This window comes from Sturnira hondurensis, unplaced genomic scaffold (genome assembly GCF_014824575.4).
Source record: "Sturnira hondurensis isolate 20B ecotype Veracruz unplaced genomic scaffold, ASM1482457v3 Scaffold0004136, whole genome shotgun sequence".
In the NCBI taxonomy this organism is placed as follows: domain Eukaryota; kingdom Metazoa; phylum Chordata; class Mammalia; order Chiroptera; family Phyllostomidae; genus Sturnira; species Sturnira hondurensis.
In genome coordinates, this window is record NW_028076767.1 from 36625770 (window position 1) to 36648078 (window position 22309).

The 22309-nt window shown below is 35.3% G+C and overlaps 1 protein-coding gene across 1 annotated transcript in view; it reads left to right on the top strand.

The window, feature by feature from the left end:
- The window catches only part of CWC22 (CWC22 spliceosome associated protein), a 54282-nt gene that overhangs the window by 13406 nt on the left and 18567 nt on the right, over positions 1-22309 (top strand). The window contains exons 3-11 of the mRNA XM_037044352.1: positions 4633-4700; positions 6389-6499; positions 7851-8096; positions 10454-10582; positions 14105-14273; positions 14656-14709; positions 16407-16542; positions 16623-16829; positions 16922-16984. Coding sequence (XP_036900247.1) covers positions 4633-4700; positions 6389-6499; positions 7851-8096; positions 10454-10582; positions 14105-14273; positions 14656-14709; positions 16407-16542; positions 16623-16829; positions 16922-16984 — 1183 coding nt within the window. The remainder of the gene's footprint in view (positions 1-4632; positions 4701-6388; positions 6500-7850; positions 8097-10453; positions 10583-14104; positions 14274-14655; positions 14710-16406; positions 16543-16622; positions 16830-16921; positions 16985-22309) is intronic.

Here is a 22309-nt window from a genome sequence, read left to right on the forward strand (position 1 = left end):
TTCTGCATCAATCAACAAAGTGCATGTGAATGGACACATGAAAAACAAAAATAGTAACAGCAGGAAATTCCACCATTCTTAAAGAACATGCCTTCTTGAATGAGCATGTAATTAACTGTGTCCTCAATTGGTCACAGTTCCTGCAGATCTGACTATAGGTGAGCTTTTTGTTGCATATTTCACGTGTATAAGTGAACTCTTCATCCCTGTATTCTCCTGTAGACATGTGTGCACTCAGCACATATTTGCCAAATTCTTACTATGTTTCAGTGACTCTTCTAACTACTTTGGCTACAAAGGTGTACAAAACAGGAATCCTTGTTCTCATGGAGTTTCTATTCTAGTGGGGGGGGACAAAATAAATTGTAAAACTTAAAACGTAAGTAAATTATGTTGGAGTGTTAAGTGCTAGACTTGTGTTTATAAGTAAAAGAAATGGGTTAAGGTTGATCCATATCATTGGAGGTTGCAATTTTTAATAGGGAAGGCCCATTGAAAAAGTAGCCATTTAAGCAGAGACTTGAAGGGTATGAGGAAGTTAGCCATGGAGATGTCCGGGGGAAGCATGTGCCAGGCAGAGGGAGCAGCAAGTGCAAATACAGAGGGTCTAGCATGGTTGCAGCAATTTATGAAAAGGGGAGCATAGAAGGAGATGAGGGCAGAGCAGTCACAGGTCAGTAAGTCCAATTGCTTTCAGAACTGGTTCCCTGCTGTGGGTGGACTTAGTGGGAGAGCAAACCGTTTCACTTCTTTTTCTTTTCAACTTCATGGATCTACAAGCAGGCACATCACTTCCTGGGTTTCAGAGTGATTGAAGGAGAAGGCATATTTTTATTTAATTATAAATCTAGGCACTTCTTTCCGCTTCTCTGTGAGCTGTGTTCTTGTAACCCTCCTTTAAAGAGAAGCAGTAGATCGTGAGCTCCTTAACAGCAGGCACCAGGTAGAAAACCTGGTGCATGCTAAGTGTTTAATAAACTAAATTGATAGACTTACAGACTGAGGCAGGCTCTGCCACCATCATTTCTAAATTCTTTCGACCATGAGAAGACACATGTTCCAGCCTTCCTGTTTAGTAGACATCCCACCTGTGCTTACGTATCTCCTTTGGCAGGAGGCTTGCCATCTCTAAAGGTAGCTCCATCTGTTAGTAGACAACTTTTATGTGTAGTTAACTGAAATCTGCCTCTGTGGGACTTGTACTTATTGGTCCACTGGGACTCAAACAATTAATTTATTGTGGGCCTAGTAAGTGGCAGATGGTATTAGGAGCTGGGAACGTAAGAAGACCTTGTGTGGAACTGACTCTTGACTGAGCCATGTTAGATTAGGGCACTCAGATTTAGACTGAAACCTTTTATATAGAGAGAGAAGTGTTTAATCGCTGTCAGAGTCTTCTTCCTGTTCTTCTTAGACTATGCTTCTCTACCTTTCTCTTTTGTGTTCCTCATGGGTCCTCTATGATATCCCTTCCACCTAGGAGTGGGTGTCTTCAGTCAGCTCATCCTTTACACGTAGTAGTGGCTTGGACCTCCCACTCGGTTCTCAGTTTTATTTAAAAAAAATTTTTTAAGTTAATTTGAAAGAGAGGGAGAAGGAAACATTGCTTTGTTGGTCCACTTATTTATGCATTCATTGGTTGTTTCTTGTATGTGCACTGACCAGGAACCGAACCTGCATCCTTGGCATATTGGGATGATGTGCTAACCAACTGAGCTAGCTGGCCATGGCCCGCTTCTCAGTTTATTGTGCCTCCCTCTATCTTGCTAGCCACAAGCAGGTCCACTATCTGGGTTGGACCCAATGTTACTCAGGTGAAGCTCAGATCTTTCCTTGATGTGCTGAGGGTTCATCTGTTAGGTTGAAGAGGTTTGAGCTGGAGATCCCTTGTTTTTACATTGAATCTTACTGTAGTTTCTTTGGGTAACTGGAAGCAAGCTCCCTACCTCCTTCGGCCCCTCCTGTCCCTTGCTCTTGAAGATTTGCTCCCTGAGCCTAATGGGTGCTCAGAGCCTCTTTACTCAGGCTCCCTACCTCACTCACCTCCTTGTACTGCTCTCTGCGTTGATAGACTACAAGTGATTGAATGATGTACTGTATTTGTTTTGCTAGATGAACAACTTAGAGAATTTTTAAAAGTAATTTTGGCAATATGTTATTTTCAACTACTGCTCTGATTTACAGTCTAAACTCTGTGATAAAGGAAATTGAGAAATTCTGGTTATTATTACTTGAATCATACCTCAAAATGATTTTTTGCTTAATGAAATCCTATTCAGCAACTAAAGCCCAGTTCAGGTCCCCCCACCCTCTGTCATCCCTCAGAACTGTGTAGCATAGTGATGTGCCATACTCCGGATCTCCTGCTAGCACTTGGTGTGTGCCAGTCATCTGTTAACTTGATCGTATTTATGAAATCCCTGTTCACAACTTCAGTATTTTTGGTTTCTCCTTCTTGCTCACAACAGATGTTGCGGAGATGTGTTAAAGATCATTAGCACAGAATTGAGGCCATCTCTCTAATGTAATCAAAATAATTGCACTGCCTTGTAAAAAAAAAAGTAGAATTTGCAGTTTTATTATCTCTTCTTTTTCTTTCGTCCTCCGCCTTGTTTTCTTCCTCTCTCTCTCTCTCTCTCTCTTTGTCTCTCTCTCTCTCTCTCTTTGTCTCTCTCTCTCTCTCAGCAACATGTAATCTGATATGTTTAATTTTGGAAATCTTTATAATCATCTTTTTCTTTAAGATCATGAAGTCCTTGGGGGCTTTTCTTATCTTTTGTATCCTTCAGAGTATCTACACAGGAAGGGCTTTGTCTTACTGTAAATCACCAGTAAATACTATGTTTGGTGTTACCATGAATTGAATGAATCTTGTGCTCCATATTTGGCTTAAAATACTGAAGTCAGGTTTTATGGAAACCTATGTATACATGTAGAACATTTCTACTTTATTGTGTTGCTAAGTGAAATAATTTTAAAGCTCTCTTNCCTCTTTTTCTTCCTCTCTCTCTCTCTCTCTCTCTCTCTCTCTCTCTCTCTCTCTCTCTCTTTGTCTCTCTCTCTCTCTCTCTCTCTCTCTCTCTCTCTCTCTCTCGGCAACATGTAATCTGATATGTTTAATTTTGGAAATCTTTATAATCATCTTTTTCCTTTAAGATCATGAAGTCCTTGGGGGCTTTTCTTATCTTTTGTATCCTTCAGAGTATCTACACAGGAAGGGCTTTGTCTTACTGTAAATCACCAGTAAATACTATGTTTGGTGTTACCATGAATTGAATGAATCTTGTGCTCCATATTTGGCTTAAAATACTGAAGTCAGGTTTTATGGAAACCTATGTATACATGTAGAACATTTCTACTTTATTGTGTTGCTAAGTGAAATAATTTTAAAGCTCTCTTACAAACATTAGAAACAAGATTTTAAGATGGTTGTGTTGAGTATAAAATAACAGCCTAACTGTGGCTACTGTGAATTGTAAATTGGATCACATGCCTGTTCCCTTACATAGGTGAGTCCGGTCTGTGTATACTATTTGAAAAATTCAGTAGTTAATGGGGCTGGGAATTTACTTGTGATGCTATTAGACTAAAACTTCCATTAATCACATCATCGTAAAATAAGAGGAAGTTTGACCAGTTGTTTATTTTCTATGCAGTATAATTTTCTATTTTTAAATGTACCTTTTTCTCCTTAAGGAGACAAGAATGTAAGTATACAAAACACATTACTCATTATTTGTTTTTCTTTTTCTTCAATTTTAAGATTAAGATACTTTTTAAAAATTACTATTTTTCTTAGGTCAATGAAATTGTTTTAATTTCTTTTAAAAAGCTTATGAATATAAATGTTGACCAGTGCTATAAAAAATTTACCTACTTGTAGAGTTAAGTATTTTGGCTTCTTAAATATATTTGGATTTTTAAGTTAGGATATGTTCCCAAACTAGATGATTCATGTCTGTCTCATGTGACATGTCTCTTCAATCTCATGTTACATTGAACTTCTTTGTATGTCAGTTCCTTTTCAAAGGATTTAACATAGGAGCTGTATCTTTTGAATCAAATCTTTCAAATCCTTAGAGCTAATGTAGTGCCATGCATATCAGCCACTCAAATAATGTTTGTCTAAAACAAAAGTGAATTTCATAAACACATACAAGTTTGTTTCTTCTAATAGTTTATTTCATCTAGGTTCTTTAACCTGGACTAAAGTTGTGGTTATTATAAGCCGAAGGAATAAGTAGATAAGTTCAGTGTAAAGACTTGGGCATAACCACAAGAGTGAGCTAGAAAACATCTGGCCCCTAGTCATGTATGTTACCAAAAGAAAGCTTTGATCTTATTTTTCAACAGGAGATGTTTTTATAGAAATGACATTCTATACGTTTATAGTTTATATAAACTTAATAAATAAAATATCATCTAAGTGGTATTGAAAATTTGAAAAATATTTTCATCTACTTTAATTTTAGGGGGTTAAAAAGGGTATTTGCTCCATTGTGAAAACGGATTTTTACAAAATACTTTGAAGTAATTCTAAAGCACTTCCAATTTTCTGAGATCCATATTTCATTGTGCATGTATTTTTTAACATAATTTTTTAAATGCTTCCTCTTTTTTCCCCTTTGAAAGCATTCTTCAGGTCATGACAGAAGGGAAAACAGTAGTTCATATCAGCGGACCGTCTCTCCAGAGGACAGGTAAACAGTTTTCTGCGTGATGAATTCAAGTTAAATATTTTATAATAAGCTTAAGAAATCACTTAGTTCTTAGGTTTCTAATTTTAGTTTGAACAACTTTTTTTATGTTTTATAAAGGATATTACTTGAGTGGGCTTGAGGGCATATCATTCTTTTCGTAAAATATTTATTTTTTTCATTTTTGTTGAACTACAGTTGTCTCCATTTTTCCCCAACCCGCCCCCTTTGGCTTTGTCCATGTGCCCTTCATACATGTTCCTTGATGGCCCTTCCCCTGTTTCCCCCTTTATCCCATTCCCCCCTCCCCTCTGGTTACTGTCAGTTTGTTCTTTATTTCCATGTCTCTGGTTATATTTTGTTTGCTTGTTTTGTTGATTAGGCTCCAGTTATAGGTGAGATATACCACTGCTGGGATTATGCCCTAAGAGTCCTGAAACGCCAACGGAAGAACCTGTGCATCCCTATGTTCACAGCAGTATGGTTTACAGTAGCCAAGTGCCAGAGACAAACCATTCTTGACTGATTATTCTAGAACTTTCTAGTAAATAATTGTGGATTTTAAGTAATTCTTTAAGTGAGAGTGAAGAACTTTAATATCTTTAGTATGAGATAAAATGAGTGTATAAAATGGAAAATTGAGTTGAAATCACATTATTTTGAGGCTTTGCTTTTATTATTACTACTGTCCTTTACCTTTAAATAGGTCTTTATAGTCTTTAAAATATTTTTTATATATTATCATAATCATGTTAAGATCAAAGATCCAGAAATATCACCATTATTATTCATCATGCATTCATAGGGGACTTCAGTTTTTTCACTTAGTAAACTGTGACCATTAAAAATAATTTATGAAGGGAAAAGCACCCTCTGAACTTTTTCATTTCTCTAATCTCTTCCTCACTTCATATGCACTTTCTTCTTATTCCACTCTGCTGTCTTTAAAAACCTTTGCTTAATGGATAAATCAATTACAGTGTTTTGCAACTATTTGCCATCTTTCATCAGTTACCTACTGTCTATTAAAAAAAAATCTCTCTACATACAGAAACACACATAGGTCTTTGTGTGTATATAAATTAATCATAGACATATATGTAAAATATGGATTGTGTTACCGTATATTATGTTAGTATGTGTTTAACTTCTCTTGAGGTTCTCTGATTGTATTGAGTCTTAAAATTCAAATAGCAGATCTTATACTACTCATCCTTGTTTGCTTGTAATTTCAATTCATTACCACTGCTGTCCAAAAACGTAGTTTCAAGATTAATAGCTAATAAAGTCTTTTGCAGTGGAATTAAACTGGTCTTAATAGAGACCACTTGATGACATTGGTCTCATTTGTTCAGTGTCTTGATAAAATGAGTAGATGCAGACTAAACAAAAGAAGGCATTTGCAGTATAGACTTCATGCTAACTATATATGATATCTATATATCCTTTACCAAGTACAGTGTGAATCAGGATGACAAATTTGGTTAAGTGAATTCCAGAGCTGATTTTGTTGTACATAAACTGAAATCTTTTATAATTGAGACTGAATGAATGGGTATCAAAAATGAGCTGTCCCTTAAAAATTTGATAGCACATTTTTTAGCCGTAGAGTTGTTTTACATTATGAATGTATGACTTTCCTAAATATATACCATAGTTGTTTCCAACTTTTTTAAAATTTTCTATATTAGATATGCAGAGCAAGAAAGATCCCCTCGGGATAGAGATTACTTCGATTACAGCAGGTCAGACTATGAGCGTTCAAGAAGAGGACGTTCTTATGATGGTAGCATGGAGTCACGGTTAGTATTGGAAATTTTAACTATAGAAAAAATGTATTTGGTCCTGGCTAGATAGATCAGTTGGTTAGAGTATTGTCCCAATATGCCAAGGCTGAGGGTTCCATCTCTGGTCAGGGCATATATAAGAAGCAACCAATGAATCCATAAGAAGTGGAACAGGAAATCAGTGTTTCTCTTTCTCTTTTTCTCTCTAATATTTAATAAATTTAAAAAATCTGCCCTGGCTGGTGTGGCTCAGTGGATTGAACGCCAGCCTGTGAATCAAAGAGTTGCTGGTTTGATTCCCAGTCAGGGCACATGCCTGGGTTGCTGGCCAGTTCCCAATAGGGAGAGTGTAAGAAGCAACCACACATTGATGTTCTCTCCCTCTCTTTCTCCCTCCCTTCCAATAAATAAATAAGTAAATAAACAAACAAATAAATATTAAAAATCTATATGATGATAATAGGAAATTGCTGTTACTTACTCTGCCTATATAACCTCTGGTAGTACAGAGCATGAGCAGAATATCTGAGTTTCCAAGGAAGTATATGTAAATAATAGCTAAGTGGACAAACTCCTCTCTAGGGAAAAGTAATAAAAAGCAAGGATATATACCTTTTCCTGATAGTTCTTGATAGTTCCAGAGAACAATATTCTGATTATTTTAAAAGTGTTGGCTTAAGAAAGGGTACTCAATACTTAGTAGGGAAGAGTCATTGTGGCTAGGAAATGATTGGTTTTCTTTGAAAATTGTCTGAAATAAACAGAAACTTCCGATGTTCTGAAATTTCTAATAAAAATACCACTTGTGTCAAGAATAATTTCAAATGTTACATATTCTACAATAATTTTTCTCTTAAATTGTCAGCATTGGAAATAAACTCTGCTTTCTCTTTTATATAATTCATTATCTATATCACAGGCCAATTTGTCTTCTTAGAACATTTTCGTATAACTATCCCACTCAAAAATTAGTGATGAATCCCCAATATAAAAAAGTTAGTGTGTTGCTGAACTTTTCCTTTCAACTACTATTACACTGGATTCTTTATTGTTTCCACGCTGTTCTTTTCACTCTGGCCTGGACACACTTGCTTAGTTTTTCAGTAGTTATTCTGTCTACTGCTATTCGCAGGAAGCCGGTCTCCCTTCCCTCTTCCTCCTCCCCCTCAATATAAATTCTGTCAAATGTTAAAGACCTAATTTACGTTACATTTTTTCTGTGAAGCACTTTCTCACCATTCCAAACCACTTCCTTGTCTGAATTTCTGGGGCCCACTTATGATTTCACTCATTTGGTATACAGAAATACATTTAAGAATGTATTTCCTATTGTCTTTTCTCCATTTTCAAAAATTTAATGTTACAGGGGTAGGGACCGAGAAAAACGCAGAGAAAGAGAAAGAGATGTGGAAAGGAAAAGGTCGCGGAAATCCCCATCTCCTGGGAGAAGAAGCCCAGAACCGTTGGTAAACCGGGGCTCCTCTGCTCAGGATGAACCTGCTGCAAAGAAGAAGAAGGATGAACTGGATCCTCTTCTTACTCGAACTGGTGGAGCGTATATTCCTCCTGCGAAGCTCAGGATGATGCAAGAACAGATTACAGATAAAAACAGGCATGTTGATTTTCACTGAGTGTACAAGGCAAGGATATCCTCATTGGAAAAAAAAGTCAGGTGTGCTCTAATTAACCTTGGCTGTTGAGAATTTACAGTAGTCCACAATGATGTTAGAACCCTCAAATTAGACTTCTTTTTTTACTCTATAAGCTTCTTTGGAGCTTTCATACTATTTGCCCTGACATTAGCTCATAACTTCTTTATTTTTTATGCATATGAATTTAAAAATTTGAGGAAAGATCACTTAGCTCTTTTTACATTATTTCTTTCCTAATTGCATGCTTGCGTATAAGTAGTATCTATTTTTCCTGGATAATTAAGTATTGATATTTTTGACCTAAAATGAATCTCTTCAGTTTGACCAAACCAGGAGTTGGTGTATTTTTTCTGGTAAAGACCAGATAGTAAACACTTAAGGCTTTGTTTATTGTTCTATCTCTGTTGCAGCTACTTAGTTCTGTTGGGAATACAGCCATAGATAATACATAAACAGATGAGTAGCTTAGTTCCAATAAAGCTTTATTTGTACAAACAGTCTACAGACTGTGGACTGCATTTGACTCGTGTATAGTTTGCCAACCCCTGTACTAATCCGTGAAGCTAAGTAGACAGTTTTTTCTTTTCCTTTCTTTTTTAGGCCGTATCATCGTAGACTGTAATGTTTTGCTACACTAAGGCAAAGAATCAAAATTCATGTATGAATATTCACATTCAAAATACCTTTCCTTCCCTTTTCAAAATAATTGGGATGTTGAGGCATTATATAGGAAAGTGCAGCTAAGTTTTCAAGACCTTTTTCTCTAATGGAAAGAGATACTATCTAGGTAAAATATGGTTCAAGATTGAAATGGGCACACCATTGCCAGGGAGTTAGTAAGAAGATTAGAACATAGCTGTACTTTAAGAAGAATGGATTCTGGGTGGGCCAAGGAAGTGTTGCTGCATCTTTCCTGGGTATTTTAATGGCAGCTTGAAAGAACTTGAGAACTTTATGTAAACGAGATTAAATTTATTTCAAGAATGAGCTTGTGGTAGAAATGTCACATAAAATAAAGTATTAAAAATGCGAAGTAAATTAAAATAAATATGTAGTAGAAAGGAACATTAGAGAACATTAAATTTAAAACTCATAGGTTTCTCTTTATGTGTCACATTCCAACACTTGGTAGTGATGCTTGGGGTTTTATGTGGAGAAGAGATTTGGACATCTTCTGTGGTTCGTGGTAGCTTCATGGTCATGTAGGCTTGTAGCTCTTGCAGAAAGCAGTAGTGGCAGCCTTAGTGCGAAGTGTTTACTTTCTCCAGTCCGGTCCAAGGAAGTCCTAACTGTAAAAGACCAGAAACGTTGTTGTTAGTCCAAGTCTTTTTATGAGTACAGTGGACAGAGTCAGCAGCAAATGTAATTTTAAGTAGATTACTTGAAGATAGTTATTAGGCTTACCACCAGTTCTTGTTGTTTAATGTGTTAACAAGCACAGAGAATACTATCTCAAACTTTTGCTCTTTTCATGTTTTTAAAAACTTATTTCAATATGATTGCTATTCTTTGTAAACCTATGTATTTGTATATATTATTCCAAGAAGTCTGTCAGCTTCATCGGAGAGCTAAATGTAAAAATATAAAATTAAGACTGCATCTGAAATCATATTCACAGAGAAATAATTATAAAAACCACAGAATTTTAGAACTTTAATATTAAAAAGCTTTTGTTATCATTGCATTCAACCAAAGAAACCCAATTAGTCTAAAGAATTTACCTCAGAACTTAGTTAAAAAAGAGTATAACTAACATTCAGCTGGTATAGCGTGAAATTACTGCATAAATGTAGAGATGTTCTTTAAAATATTTAGAAGTTTTTCAGCCTCATGATTTTCCCTTTTTCCTATAATTATTTTTTATATTGTAGTTTAAAACATTTTTTTCTGTCATGCTTTTACAAAAGGAGACATAATAAAAATTTTCTTTTTTATATATTTGTGGACATTTCAGATAATTACTTAAAATAAAAAATAATAGCTTTTATTTTAAAATATTCTCTTTAGAGACAAGTTTTATGAATTGGTACAATGTAAAGTAAGCATGTAGTGAATCTGACTGATGAATTAAATGTTACAAATGACAGTGTACATGATCACGATCATAAGAACAAAGATCATCCTTACATATTCTTTGTAGTCATATGTTACTAAAGGGAAGCAGTCTGTATATAAGCATTATATGTACATAAAAGTCAAATAGCTTAGGATATAGTGTATGTATTTATTTGATAAACTAAGTATTTTTTATATTCTTATTATAACCTCATTTGATTGTTGACTAAGTTTTAATCTTTATTAAAATATATCTTTTTAGCTTAGCATACCAGAGGATGAGCTGGGAAGCCCTAAAGAAGTCAATCAATGGTCTTATCAACAAAGTCAACATTTCTAATATATGTATTATTATTCAAGAACTTCTTCAAGAAAATATAGTTAGAGGAAGGTAAGCATCAGCTATTTTATTTGTAGTGTTTCATACTAGTTTATTATTTTTATTTTTTAAGTATATTTTATTGATGCTATTACAGTTGTCCCAATTTTACCCCCCTTTGCTCCCCTCCTCCTGGTACCCCCTTCACTCTGGCAGTCCCCGCACCCCCCCACACCCCCGCGCGCCTTAGTTCGTGTCCATGGGTCATGCTTATAAGTGTTTTGGCTTCTCCATTTCCTACACTGTTCTTAACATCCTCCTGTCTATTTTGTACCTACCAATTATGCTTCTTAATCCCCACACCTTTCACTGCAATCTCCCTGCTCCCTCTTCCAGCTGATAGCCCTCCAAATGATCTCCATATCTATGATTCTGTTCTTATTCTAGTTGTTTGCTTAGTTTGTTTTCGGTTTTATTGTTTAGATTTGTCTATTGATACTTGTGAGTTTGTTATCATTTTAATTTTCATAGTTTTGATCTTTTTTTTTTAGTAAGTCCCTTTAACATTTCATATAATAAGGGTGATGAACTCCTTTAGCTTTACCATGTCTGGGAAGCACTTTTATCTGCCCTTGCATTCTAAATGATAGCTTTGCTGGATAGAGTAATCTTGGATGTATGTCCTTGCTTTTCATTACTTTGAATACTTCATGCCAGTCCTGTCTTCCCTGCAGAGATTCTGTTGAGAGATTAGCTGTTAGTCTTAAGGGAACTCCTATGTAGGTAACTCTCTTATTCTGTCTTGCTGCTCTTAAGATTCTTTCCATATCTTCAATCTTGGGTAATTTAATTATGGTGTGTCTTGCTGTGTTCCTCCTTGGGTCCAACTCGTTTGGGACTCTCTGTGCTTGTTGGACTTGTATGTCTATTTCCTTTACCAAATTAGGAAAGTTGTCTTTCATTATTTTTTCAAATGAATTTTCAATTTCTTCTTCTGTCATCCCTGTGATTCAGATGATGGCACTTTTAAAGATGTCCTAGAGTATTCTCATTCTCTGTTTTTTTGATACTTTGTTTCTTCATTCTTTTCTGGTTGAATGTTTATTTTTCCTTATGTTCCAAATCATTGATTTGAGTCCTGGCTTGCTTTCCTTCACTGTTGTTTCCCTCTGGGTTTTTCTTTATTTCGCTTAATGTAGCTTTTATTTCTTCCCTTATGCTTTGCTGTACTCAATGAGGTCTCTGAGCATCCTTATCAGCAGTGTGTTTTGAACTCTGCATTTGATAGGTTGGCTATCTTTGTTTTGTTTAGTTCTTTTTCTGGAGTTTTGTTCTGTTCTTTCATTTAGGTCATATGTCTTTGTCTCCTCAATTTGGCAGCCTCCCTGTGTTTGTTTCTGTATATTAGGTAGAGCTGCTTTGACTCTCTCTCTTGGCACACTTGTTAAGTTTTATGGGGTGGAGCCTTAGGTATTTGCTAGGGCGGAGCAACCTACTTCACAGCTTTGTGGCTCTAAATGTGAACGAAGGGTTGGAGAGTGGACAGTGCTGCTGCCTGGCTGCTGGAGGCTTGCTCCATACTCACCCCATTCCCAGTCAATTTACCCACCTCCCATGTGTGACTGGCACCCTTCTAGCTGTTGCTCTAGTGTTTGTTCCCAGAGTGGGTAGGTTTCCTTACATTCTAGGACCGTGCAAACCCTTTGAACAGACTCTTCTGAACAACCAGCAGTTTATTCTGCTTTCCCTAAACCCCATGGGTTTTTACAGCCAGAAGTTATGGAGCTTTATTTTCCTGGCACTGGAACCGTGGGCTACACAGGCTGGCCTGGGTCTGGGATCACTGGCTCTCGAGGTACCCTCCTGATTTTTATCCACCACACATGAACGTGGGACCACCCATTGCCACACTGAATTCTTTCTCCCTTGGCTCCCCAGCTCTGCCCCGCCCCCCACCTTTGAATGAATTCTTTAAATACTTGAATGTTGGACTTCCATCATACAGTTCAGTTTTCTAGCATTTCTGGGTGTTTTTTTTGGGGGGGGGATTAGTTTTGATCCTTCTTGTAGTTCTGCGAGGAGATGAAGTGTGTCTGCTTACGTCTCCATCTTGACTAGAAGTCTTCATAGTATTGTTTTAAAGGAACATAATAACTACATGAATAATAAACATTGATTTATTATGCTACTTTATTTCAAAGGAAGTAAAAAATATTTAAAATGCATTTTTATACAAATATAAGCTATTAATTAATAATCTATACTTCACTATTAGAGGTTATATGGAGTTTTTGCTTTCTGAGGCTTTTTGAAGCTTTGATGTAATGTAATAATTTTTGCACATTTATTTACTAAATACTTCCAAATAATTTAAACTTATGAGGATAGTGAATATATGTGGGTATGTATATATATGTGTGTGTGTGTGCATATATATGACCCCAGACCAGTTTAATTTCTAGTGATTCAAAGTGAGAATGTGAAAGAAATGAGAAAGATCAGTAATACATTCTAGAAAAGCAGAAGAGAATGACTTAGCATTTTCTATGTGGTTTTAAGAAATTGTGATGTTTAAAAAGGTCAGGAAATAGAGATATCCTATATTGATTTTGTATATTATGTTAAAATCTGAAGGCTATTTTCTTGTGTCATACACATAACCCTGATTTCTTATCTCAAAAAACTTCGAGGGTGTATTTAAGGTGTAGCATGTATTGGGGCTACGCAAAGGTGACCAAAAGGCAGCCATTGTTCTCAAATGTAGGTAGAGCTCTTTTATTTCACTGAGAAAGACTCAGAACAGTTATATGGGTTGCTTAAGGTCTTACAAAATTCATTAGTTCTTTTTTCTCATTTTCTGTTCTATGATTTAGTTATCATACATGAACATAACTACTGAGACAGTGTTTTCCTGCATTTTGGCAATCCAATAATTATTTGTCATTACATTGCTAAAAACAACTATTTAGCCCACTTCTCTCCTTATCAAATGCACATAGAAACATGCTGATTTCAAAATGAATTCAAGGAGAACCTTTTATTTTCCTGGCCCCATTTCAGCATTGTTCTCGCAGAGCTTTTTTATCTTTCAGATGAGTGTTTCACATCTTCATTTTTATTTCACTGGAAATAGGTTTAATGGTGGGAACTGCTCAGATTTGTCTTTAATCACATAATTTTATGTAAAATAACGGACCAAAAGTGGAAATCTTACATTGTCTAAACTTAGGACTTTTGAAGCAGGCTTTTTTTTTTCCTTTCACTGCTTTGAAAATATTATATTATTTCTAAGAAGTTTAAAAGACTCACATTGTAACTAGGTCTAACAAACTGGAGAAGAATTATATATCAAGAAAAAATTCGAAGAAAATATTGTGATAAAATCTGTCTCTTTTATAAAAGCACAAATTAAAGTTTCTCGAAAGCAGTCTTTATTTATTAGGAAGACATACATCCTACATAAAGTGGTCTAAATTTATTCCTGATTTAGCATTTGTGATTATTTACAGGGGGATAATATTACTGGATTTTAATCGAGATATTTATTCTTCTAATTAAGTTGGTGATTATTGTTGACTTTTTCTTTTTGAACAGAGGCCTGTTGTCCAGATCTGTTTTGCAAGCACAAAGTGCTTCTCCAATCTTCACCCATGTTTATGCAGCATTAGTTGCGATTATCAACTCAAAATTTCCACAAATTGGAGAATTAATCCTCAAGAGATTAATTCTTAATTTTCGAAAAGGCTATCGAAGAAATGATAAGGTATTATAATGATGGGATTATAAGTAGATTGCCACATAAGAACAGACTAAAAAATTTGTATCAAAAATAGTGAGCAGTGTTGATTTCTACATAGGAAATATTTTTTAAAACTACATATTTCATGAGAACTTTTCTTTGTTCTATTAAATATCCATGGCCACTAATGAGCCACAAAATGATGGCTATTGCTATAGAATTATAACTGTTTTGCCAGAAATGTCATTTTTACATGTTTTAGTCCTTATTATTTAACCTTAATGAAAAAATTATCCTACATGTTACATATTTTAAATGGAGTATGTAAGTAAGCTGTAGATGCTACAGGATAAATGAGAATTGGTTTTAGTTTATAGATGAACTTTTTTCTACCTTCACTTTTCAGCAACTTTGTCTGACTGCTTCAAAATTTGTGGCACATCTTATTAACCAAAATGTGGTAAGTAATTATCTTCAAAGCTTGGAGCTTTTTCTTGACATGAGACCACAGGCCTGATGTACTTTAGGTACATTTCAGGTTTTGTTTTGATGTTGTAGTCCTTAAGAAATTTATCTTGGTAATATTTTAGTTTTAAATCTATAATAAATACCTTTAATATGAGGAAGAACCAGGCAGTGTTTCATCAAGTTGATCTCTTAATTCTGTAAATGGTTACTTAAATACAAATCATTTCTTTAGAGAAAGTAATTAAATATGTCTTCATAAAGCAATAAAGTTGGTATCTTTTCCACTGTTTTTCTCTGTATGTGGTATGCATGAAAAACTAATAGTGTCCAATTTAAAAACCCAGATTCCTGCAACTGTGTGGTACATAGAGCCATATATCCATAGAATCAGTTTATAAAATATAGTAGATTATAACTTTAATCATTTTTAAACACAAATAATTTTTTATTAAATTTTTGTGTTTATTTTGTATTCAGTCAGTATTTGAGATGTTTGGTTCAGCTCTATTCAACTTGAAAATAGTAAAATTTCTCTTGTTCATGCTCAGAGGTTTCTTTAATATATTTTATCCTTATATGATATAATTATATCTATAAAAGGAGAAATTTTGAAGTCACATTTAATTCACTAACATTAAATATATCTTTCCTACATAGAATTGTTTACACTGTTTACAGTTAGAAACCTTTTAGATTTTACCCTAGTTAGCCATATTATAACAATTTAACTTGCTGATTAAGACTATAAAAACTTTACATGTCTATATCAGCACAGCTGTGTGTTTCAGTTTTTGAATGTGTATTTTACTTCTATTGTAGATACTTTCGATATTACCACAAAGCAGTTAAAATGATAAGTGTTTTAGATCTTCTCAACTGTGGTACAGGGCAGTACTTTCTTGTCACTTATAAGACTGTTTGTCCCTTTCCCCAAAAAGGTGGTATATATATTTCATCTTGTGGTCAATGTAAAAAAGTTAATTTCCTGAGTTGAGATTGAGGCTTATTCCCTCCCCATCTTAAATGTTTGATTTCAGAAAGGTTTTTATATATGGTGATTTTGAATGTGTTTCCTAGTTCCTTTTCTTTCATAATAAAGCTTCCCAGTAGAATTTTACTCCCACTCTACCAGGTGTTGTTTATAAGTTTTAATTCTTGAATATGTCCAGTGTAAGTAGTTTGATTTAGTAAGAAGGAAGGAAGGAAGGGGATGTATTCAAAACTGTTATTGCAAAGCAGAAACTAAGATACTTTCTGATCACATAATTATGTAATTTTTCTGTCTAACAGTTGCTGATAGAATGAATTGGAAGATGAATATAAAGATTTGTGCTCATGGAGAATATGAAAATATCTCAGATTAAAAATTAGTCATGATTTTTAACTTACATTTTGAGGTCAATTGCATTTCCCATAGATGATGTATATTATATATTTATATACTGTATAAGAATACTTCTTGTGGAGATAAGTCAAATTTTTAACAGATGCATAATGGAAATGAAAGAATGAATTTATTTTGTATTTGCAGTATTTTTATATACATTATAAAACTTTGCTAATCATATATATATATATATTACCACTGCAAAGACCAGATTTACTAACTTAAAATTATTCTCAATAGTAGGGGTGTGTGTGTGTGTATAAGCATTTTCTCTATTCTGTTATGTCTTTATTCTATTTAAGGCGCATGAAATTCTATGTTTAGAGATGCTTACTTTGCTCCTGGAAAGACCAACAGATGATAGTGTTGAAGTAGCTATTGGTTTCCTTAAGGAATGTGGACTCAAATTAACACAAGTGTCACCAAGAGGAATCAATGGTAAGTTTATATCCTTATTTTGAAACTGAGATTTTGTTTGAATATTATAACATTTATTGCACCTTTTCCTTCTGTTTAAGCTATATTCGAACGCCTTAGAAACATCCTCCATGAGTCTGAAATTGACAAAAGAGTGCAGTATATGATTGAAGTGATGTTTGCGGTAAGGAAAGATGGCTTCAAGGACCACCCTGTTATCCTAGAAGGACTTGACCTAGTGGAGGAAGATGATCAGTTCACCCACATGCTCCCTCTGGAAGATGACTATAATCAAGAAGATGTTCTTAGTGAGTCAGGGGTGATGGTTGGGAAGTAGGACCAACAAATGTAAACACAGAAACTAAGCACTTACTTAAACTTTCAATTTATTTTTTTAAAGATGTTTTCAAGATGGATCCTAATTTCATGGAGAATGAAGAGAAATACAAAGCTATTAAGAAGGGTATGTAGAATTTTATTACATAATTTATTTTGGATAAATGGAAGCAATTTTTGTAGTTAATGTAATGCTGATAAAAAGTCAATGATCTGTAGATCACTGATAAATAAAATCTCTGCTCTTATTGAAGCTGTCCCCTTCACTGTTTTTTGCATGCATTATATTTTGGTCTAGTGCTTATCCATTGTATTACTTCATTATTATTTACATAATTTTTCCTCTCCTCTTTCCCTGTGTTTCAGTTATGTAACTCTTAAGTTTCATCCTTCTTAAGAAATTGTATTACTAGTGGGCTTTCTTTAACTTCACTACTGCTTAAGAATCGCTACTTTTTTTTTTTAAGATTTTATTTTTAGAGAGGAGCAAGGAAGGTGAAAGAGAGAAACATCAATATGTGGTTGCCTCTCACACACCCTGTACTGGGGACCTGGCCCACACCCCAGGCATGTGCGCTGACTGGGAAACGAACCAGCAACCCTCTGGTTCACAGGCCAACACTCAGCCCATTGAGCCATACCAGCCAGGGCAAGAATTACTACTCTAACTGATACCCAGTTTATTTTATTTTTTTATAATTGCTTTTTTAAAGATTTTATTTATTTATCTTTAGAGGGGAAGGGAAGGAGAGAAGGAGGGAAATATCAGTGAATAGTTGCTTCTTGTGGGTCCCCTGCTGGGAACTGGCCTGCAACCCAGGCATGTGCCCTGACTGGGAATCCAGCTGTGGTTGTTAGGTTTGCAGACCCGCGCTCAATCCTGAGCTACACCAGCCAGGCCTGATATCCAGTTTAATATTCAGTTAAGTACTATAGCTGATTATTTCTTGAGAGCAGGTTTATATAGTCTTTTGATAATACCAATCACAGTGCTAGCTATCAGTGTTTCATAAATGATAATTATTATTCGTACACCATTAGTGTATTGTAAGCATTAACTTTGGACAGACTGTGGTTCGTATTTTGTCTTTGCCATTACTAGCTAAGTGATCTGGAAGAAGTTACTTGTTTGATATAAGAGTAAATGTTCCTTGTTTGTATAAATATAAATAAAGTACAGTGCTTTATATTGTCACAGAGCAAGTATTTAAATGAAGATACTTTTTTTCACACTTCTATCATTTTTTCTAAAGCTAATATTCAGGGCTACTTATATATTTACATGATAAATATATACTTACATATTATAATTATGTGATGACTTTATGAGTTTATTTTCGTGAATTGTGATTTGCCTGAGAAGTACTCACTGTTCTGAAAGCTCCTAGGAGGAGAGAACAGAGACCTAGAAGAGTGTCACTGCCTGCCCCCTATCTGTGGTTATTCTTAGAAGTGGAATATTGAAGTGGAAAGTAAAGGTGTAAGATGCTTTCCATTTCCATATATTGTTCTAAAAATCTGGTACGATAAATTGGTTTCTCCTCTTAGATGCCAATTTCCTCAGGGAATTTGAATGCAACAGCCACAGACTATGTATGTTTCCAAACATAGAGAACTTCTTAGAGCTATTTTCTTTTTTTCTTATGAATGTCATTTTCTAGTCTTCTAAAACATGCTAAATGGTTTTATGAATTATCTGTTGTATCTTCTATGATTTCTTTTTGAACTTGGGAATTCCCCATCCTTCATTTTAGGGTCTAGGCTGTTGGCTAGTGCCAGAAAGGAAGCTCTGTTCTTGATTATCGCCCTTAAACTCTTTGGTCTCAAGAGCTCTTGAAAATTATTGAAGACTCCAAAGAGCTTTTGTTTATCTGGGTTATAATGATTAACATTTACTCTATTAGAAATTAAAACTGAGAATGTAAAAAATGTTAAAATAACAATAGTAAACCTGGTGCCTATTAGTAAGTAACATTTTTATAAAAATTACACAGCAAAGAAATGTAATAAGAAGAATGACATATTTTTATATTTTGTACATTTTAATGTGTGGGTTAACAAGAAAAAAATTAGCCTCACACAGATAATTAGCTCAAAAGGAAAGGAGTATTTTAATAGGCTTTTCAGATAATTGTGTATACTCTTCTTTAACATTGTGCTGATATATAATAGCTAGTAGTTCCTTACAGATAAATTATAATGTGAAACCTCAAATATTATGCATGATTTTTCATATCCTGTTAAATTAAAATTTTTGGCCTGTCACTATCCATGCATGATTTTGTAACATATTGCATTGGTCATTTGGAAAATGCTGATTGAACAAATTATGTGTATTTTCCAAGTGTTAACATATTGACACTATCAAATTAACATGTTAGTGTAATATCAAGAAATCACACTTATTAATATTATCACCTGTTTTGTCAGGAAAGTCTGAATATTAGGAAACTATCAAGTCCACAGGGATGGGTACAAGTTTTCCAAAAAGCTAATTTTTTTCTTGAAAATTTTAATTGTATCATAGTGGCAAAACAGTTAGTTATTTTCCTTGAGGTGACAGTCTCACTTTGTTTATATTTGAAAATGTGTGCCAAATACCTAACAACTTAGGTTGTGAGCCATTCATTGAAGTAAAAGTGAAAGGAAACTGATTTATATTGCAGCTCAAATGATCGCATAAGTAAGTGCTCTTCCTTGAGATAGCCATCATCTCACATCTGTCTTTAACAGCAGTCACTCATTATTACAAAGGCCTGTATTCCCGGGCTGAGAGCTAATAAAATCAGTAATTTTCTACTTCAAGGACGTCCTCAAGTGAAACTGGCTTTTCCCCACCACAAGAGGGAGGTGCCAGTAAAGAGCACCACTGCTGGTGCGGTCAGCGCCTTCATACGGCTGTGCTCTGGTTGCAGCAGTTTTACCTCCCATGGCTTTTGGACCATCCTTACAGATGTCAGTGCAGGGAAAGGCGGATCATGTCTTCCCGCAATTATGAAAACAGTTTTAACCGCACAGACCACCTGGCAGGTGTCAGTGATCACCCCCCACCCCCAGGGACTCACAGACCATACTTTGAAACTACTGCTTTCTGCAATTAATGAAATCCGGTTGTCATTGCCTAAGTGAATTGAGTAAGTACATTCTAAAGTGGACAGATGAGAAGATGATGTAAATGACTAGACAATTCATTTGACCTTCATTCTTTCATAAATTGTTCTAGAGCTGGCATTAAAAAAAATGGCCACAGCAGGAAGTGGGCACAGCTTTAGTAATTAGCACCTGAGAGTGACTCAAGTATACTTGTGTTTTAGGTCTGACGGCATTTGGGAAAACAGCAGGGGTGCCTGTCCTCCTACTATAGAATACTAAATAGTTTCCTTTTCTAAAAGTCTGTCTAAACCATGTTAGGTAATAATAAACTAGACAGTTCAGATCATTTTTATATCAATTTATTTTTAAATGTATTTTACTGATTATGCTATTACAATCATTCCAATTTTTTTCTCCCCTTTATTCCCCCTCCACCCTGCAACCCCTCCCACTGGAATTCCCCCCTCACTTAGTTCATGTCCATGGGTGGTACATAAAGTTCTTTGGCTTCTTCATTTCCTATACTAGTCTTAACCTCCCCCTGTCTATTTTGTGCCTGCCAATTATACTTCTTACTCCTTGTACCTTTTCCACTCCGTTCTCCTTCTCCCTCTCCCTCTCCCCACTGATAACCCGCCCCGAGATCTCCATTTCTGTGACTCTGTTCCTGTTCTCGGTGTTTGCTTAGTTTTGTTTTTGTTTTTTAGGTTCAGTTATTGATAGTTGTGAGTTTGCTGTCATTTTACTGTTAATAGTTTTTGAACTTCTTTTTCTTAGATAAGTCCCTTTAACACTTCATATAATAAGGGCTTGGTGATGATGAATTCCTTTAACTTCTTATCTTTAACTTCTTCTTAACTACCTTATCTGGGAAGCACTTTATCTGTCCTTCCATTCTAAATGATAGTTTTGCTGGATAGAGTAATCTTGGTGTAGGTCCTTGCCTTTTCTGACTTCAGATACTTCTTTCCAGCAACTCTTGCCTGCAAGGTTTCTTTTGAGAAATCAGCAGATAGCATAATGGGAACTTCTTTGTGGGGAACTGTCTCCTTTTGTCTTGCTGCTTTTAAGATTCTCTCCTTACCTTTAATCTTGGGTGATGTGATTATGATTATGATGTGCTTTGGTGTGTTCCTCCTTGGGTCCAATTTCTTTGGGACTCTGGGCTTCCCATAAGTCTGTTTCCTTCACCAGATTGAGGAAGTTCTCCTTCATTGTTCCTTCAAATAAGTTTTTAATTCTTATTCTTCCTCCTCTTCTTCTGGCACCCTGTTATTTGGATATTGGAGCTCTTAAGTTGTTCCAGAGATTTCCTAAGTCTCTTCTTAATTTTTTAAATTTTTGTTTCCTCATTCTCTTCCAGTTGGATGTTTATCTTCCTTTTGTTCCAAATTATTAATTTAAGTCCTGGTTTCCTTCCCATCACTGTTGGTTCCTTGTATATTTTCCCTTACTTCACTTTCTATAGTCTTCATTTCTTCCTTCATTTTGCAACTGAACTCAATCAGTTCTGTGAACATCCTGATTACTAATGGTTTAAAATCTACATCAGATAGATTGTCTCTCTCCTTGTCGTTCAGCTCTTTTTCTGGAGTTTTGATCTGTTCTTTCATTTGGGCCATATTTCTCTGTTTTGGCACACCTGTTATGTTGTAAGGGGGCGGGCGGGGCCATAGGTATTCACCAGGGCAGGGCAACCCTCTGCTTGTGGTGCTGTCTGTGGGGGAGGGGTCAGAGAGGGAACGATGCCACTTGCTTGTTCCTCTGTAGCCTACTTTCCAAGGAACTGTCTTGTGAGACTGAAGTTTTCTCCCACCTTTGCAACCCTCCCAGGATTTTATAGCTGGAAGGTCCCCGTTCAGCCAGGTCCTCTTCACCCGCACGGTCTGCTGCCTTGCCAGGTCCTCTTTGCCCTGCTGTCCATCTCCGCCCCTCCTACTGGTTTGGATGAATGTTTCTTTTACTCCTTGGTTGTCAGAGTTCCATGTAGTTTGATTTGGGGCAGTTCTGGTTGTTTGTTTTTGAATTGGTTGTTATCCTTCTTTTGGTTGTGTAAGGAAGTGAAACGTTTCTACCTGTGCTTCCATCTTGGCCACAACCTCCCAGATTATTTCTTGAAGTCGCTTTTGTTAGAAATATTCTTGAGGAGGTTTGTATGTCAGCTATGGGCTGATTGATTATTTGTAAATGATTTATTCCTCATAGTATAACATCTCTGCTAACATTAAGTATTGTATGTGGCTCCTGGTTTATACTGCTTAGTAAATACAAAGACATTAAAAATTTCCTAAAAATGAATTGGCCCTCAACGTTTTATTAAAAATTCTGTTTATAATAGAAATGAAAAAAAAAGAAGTGT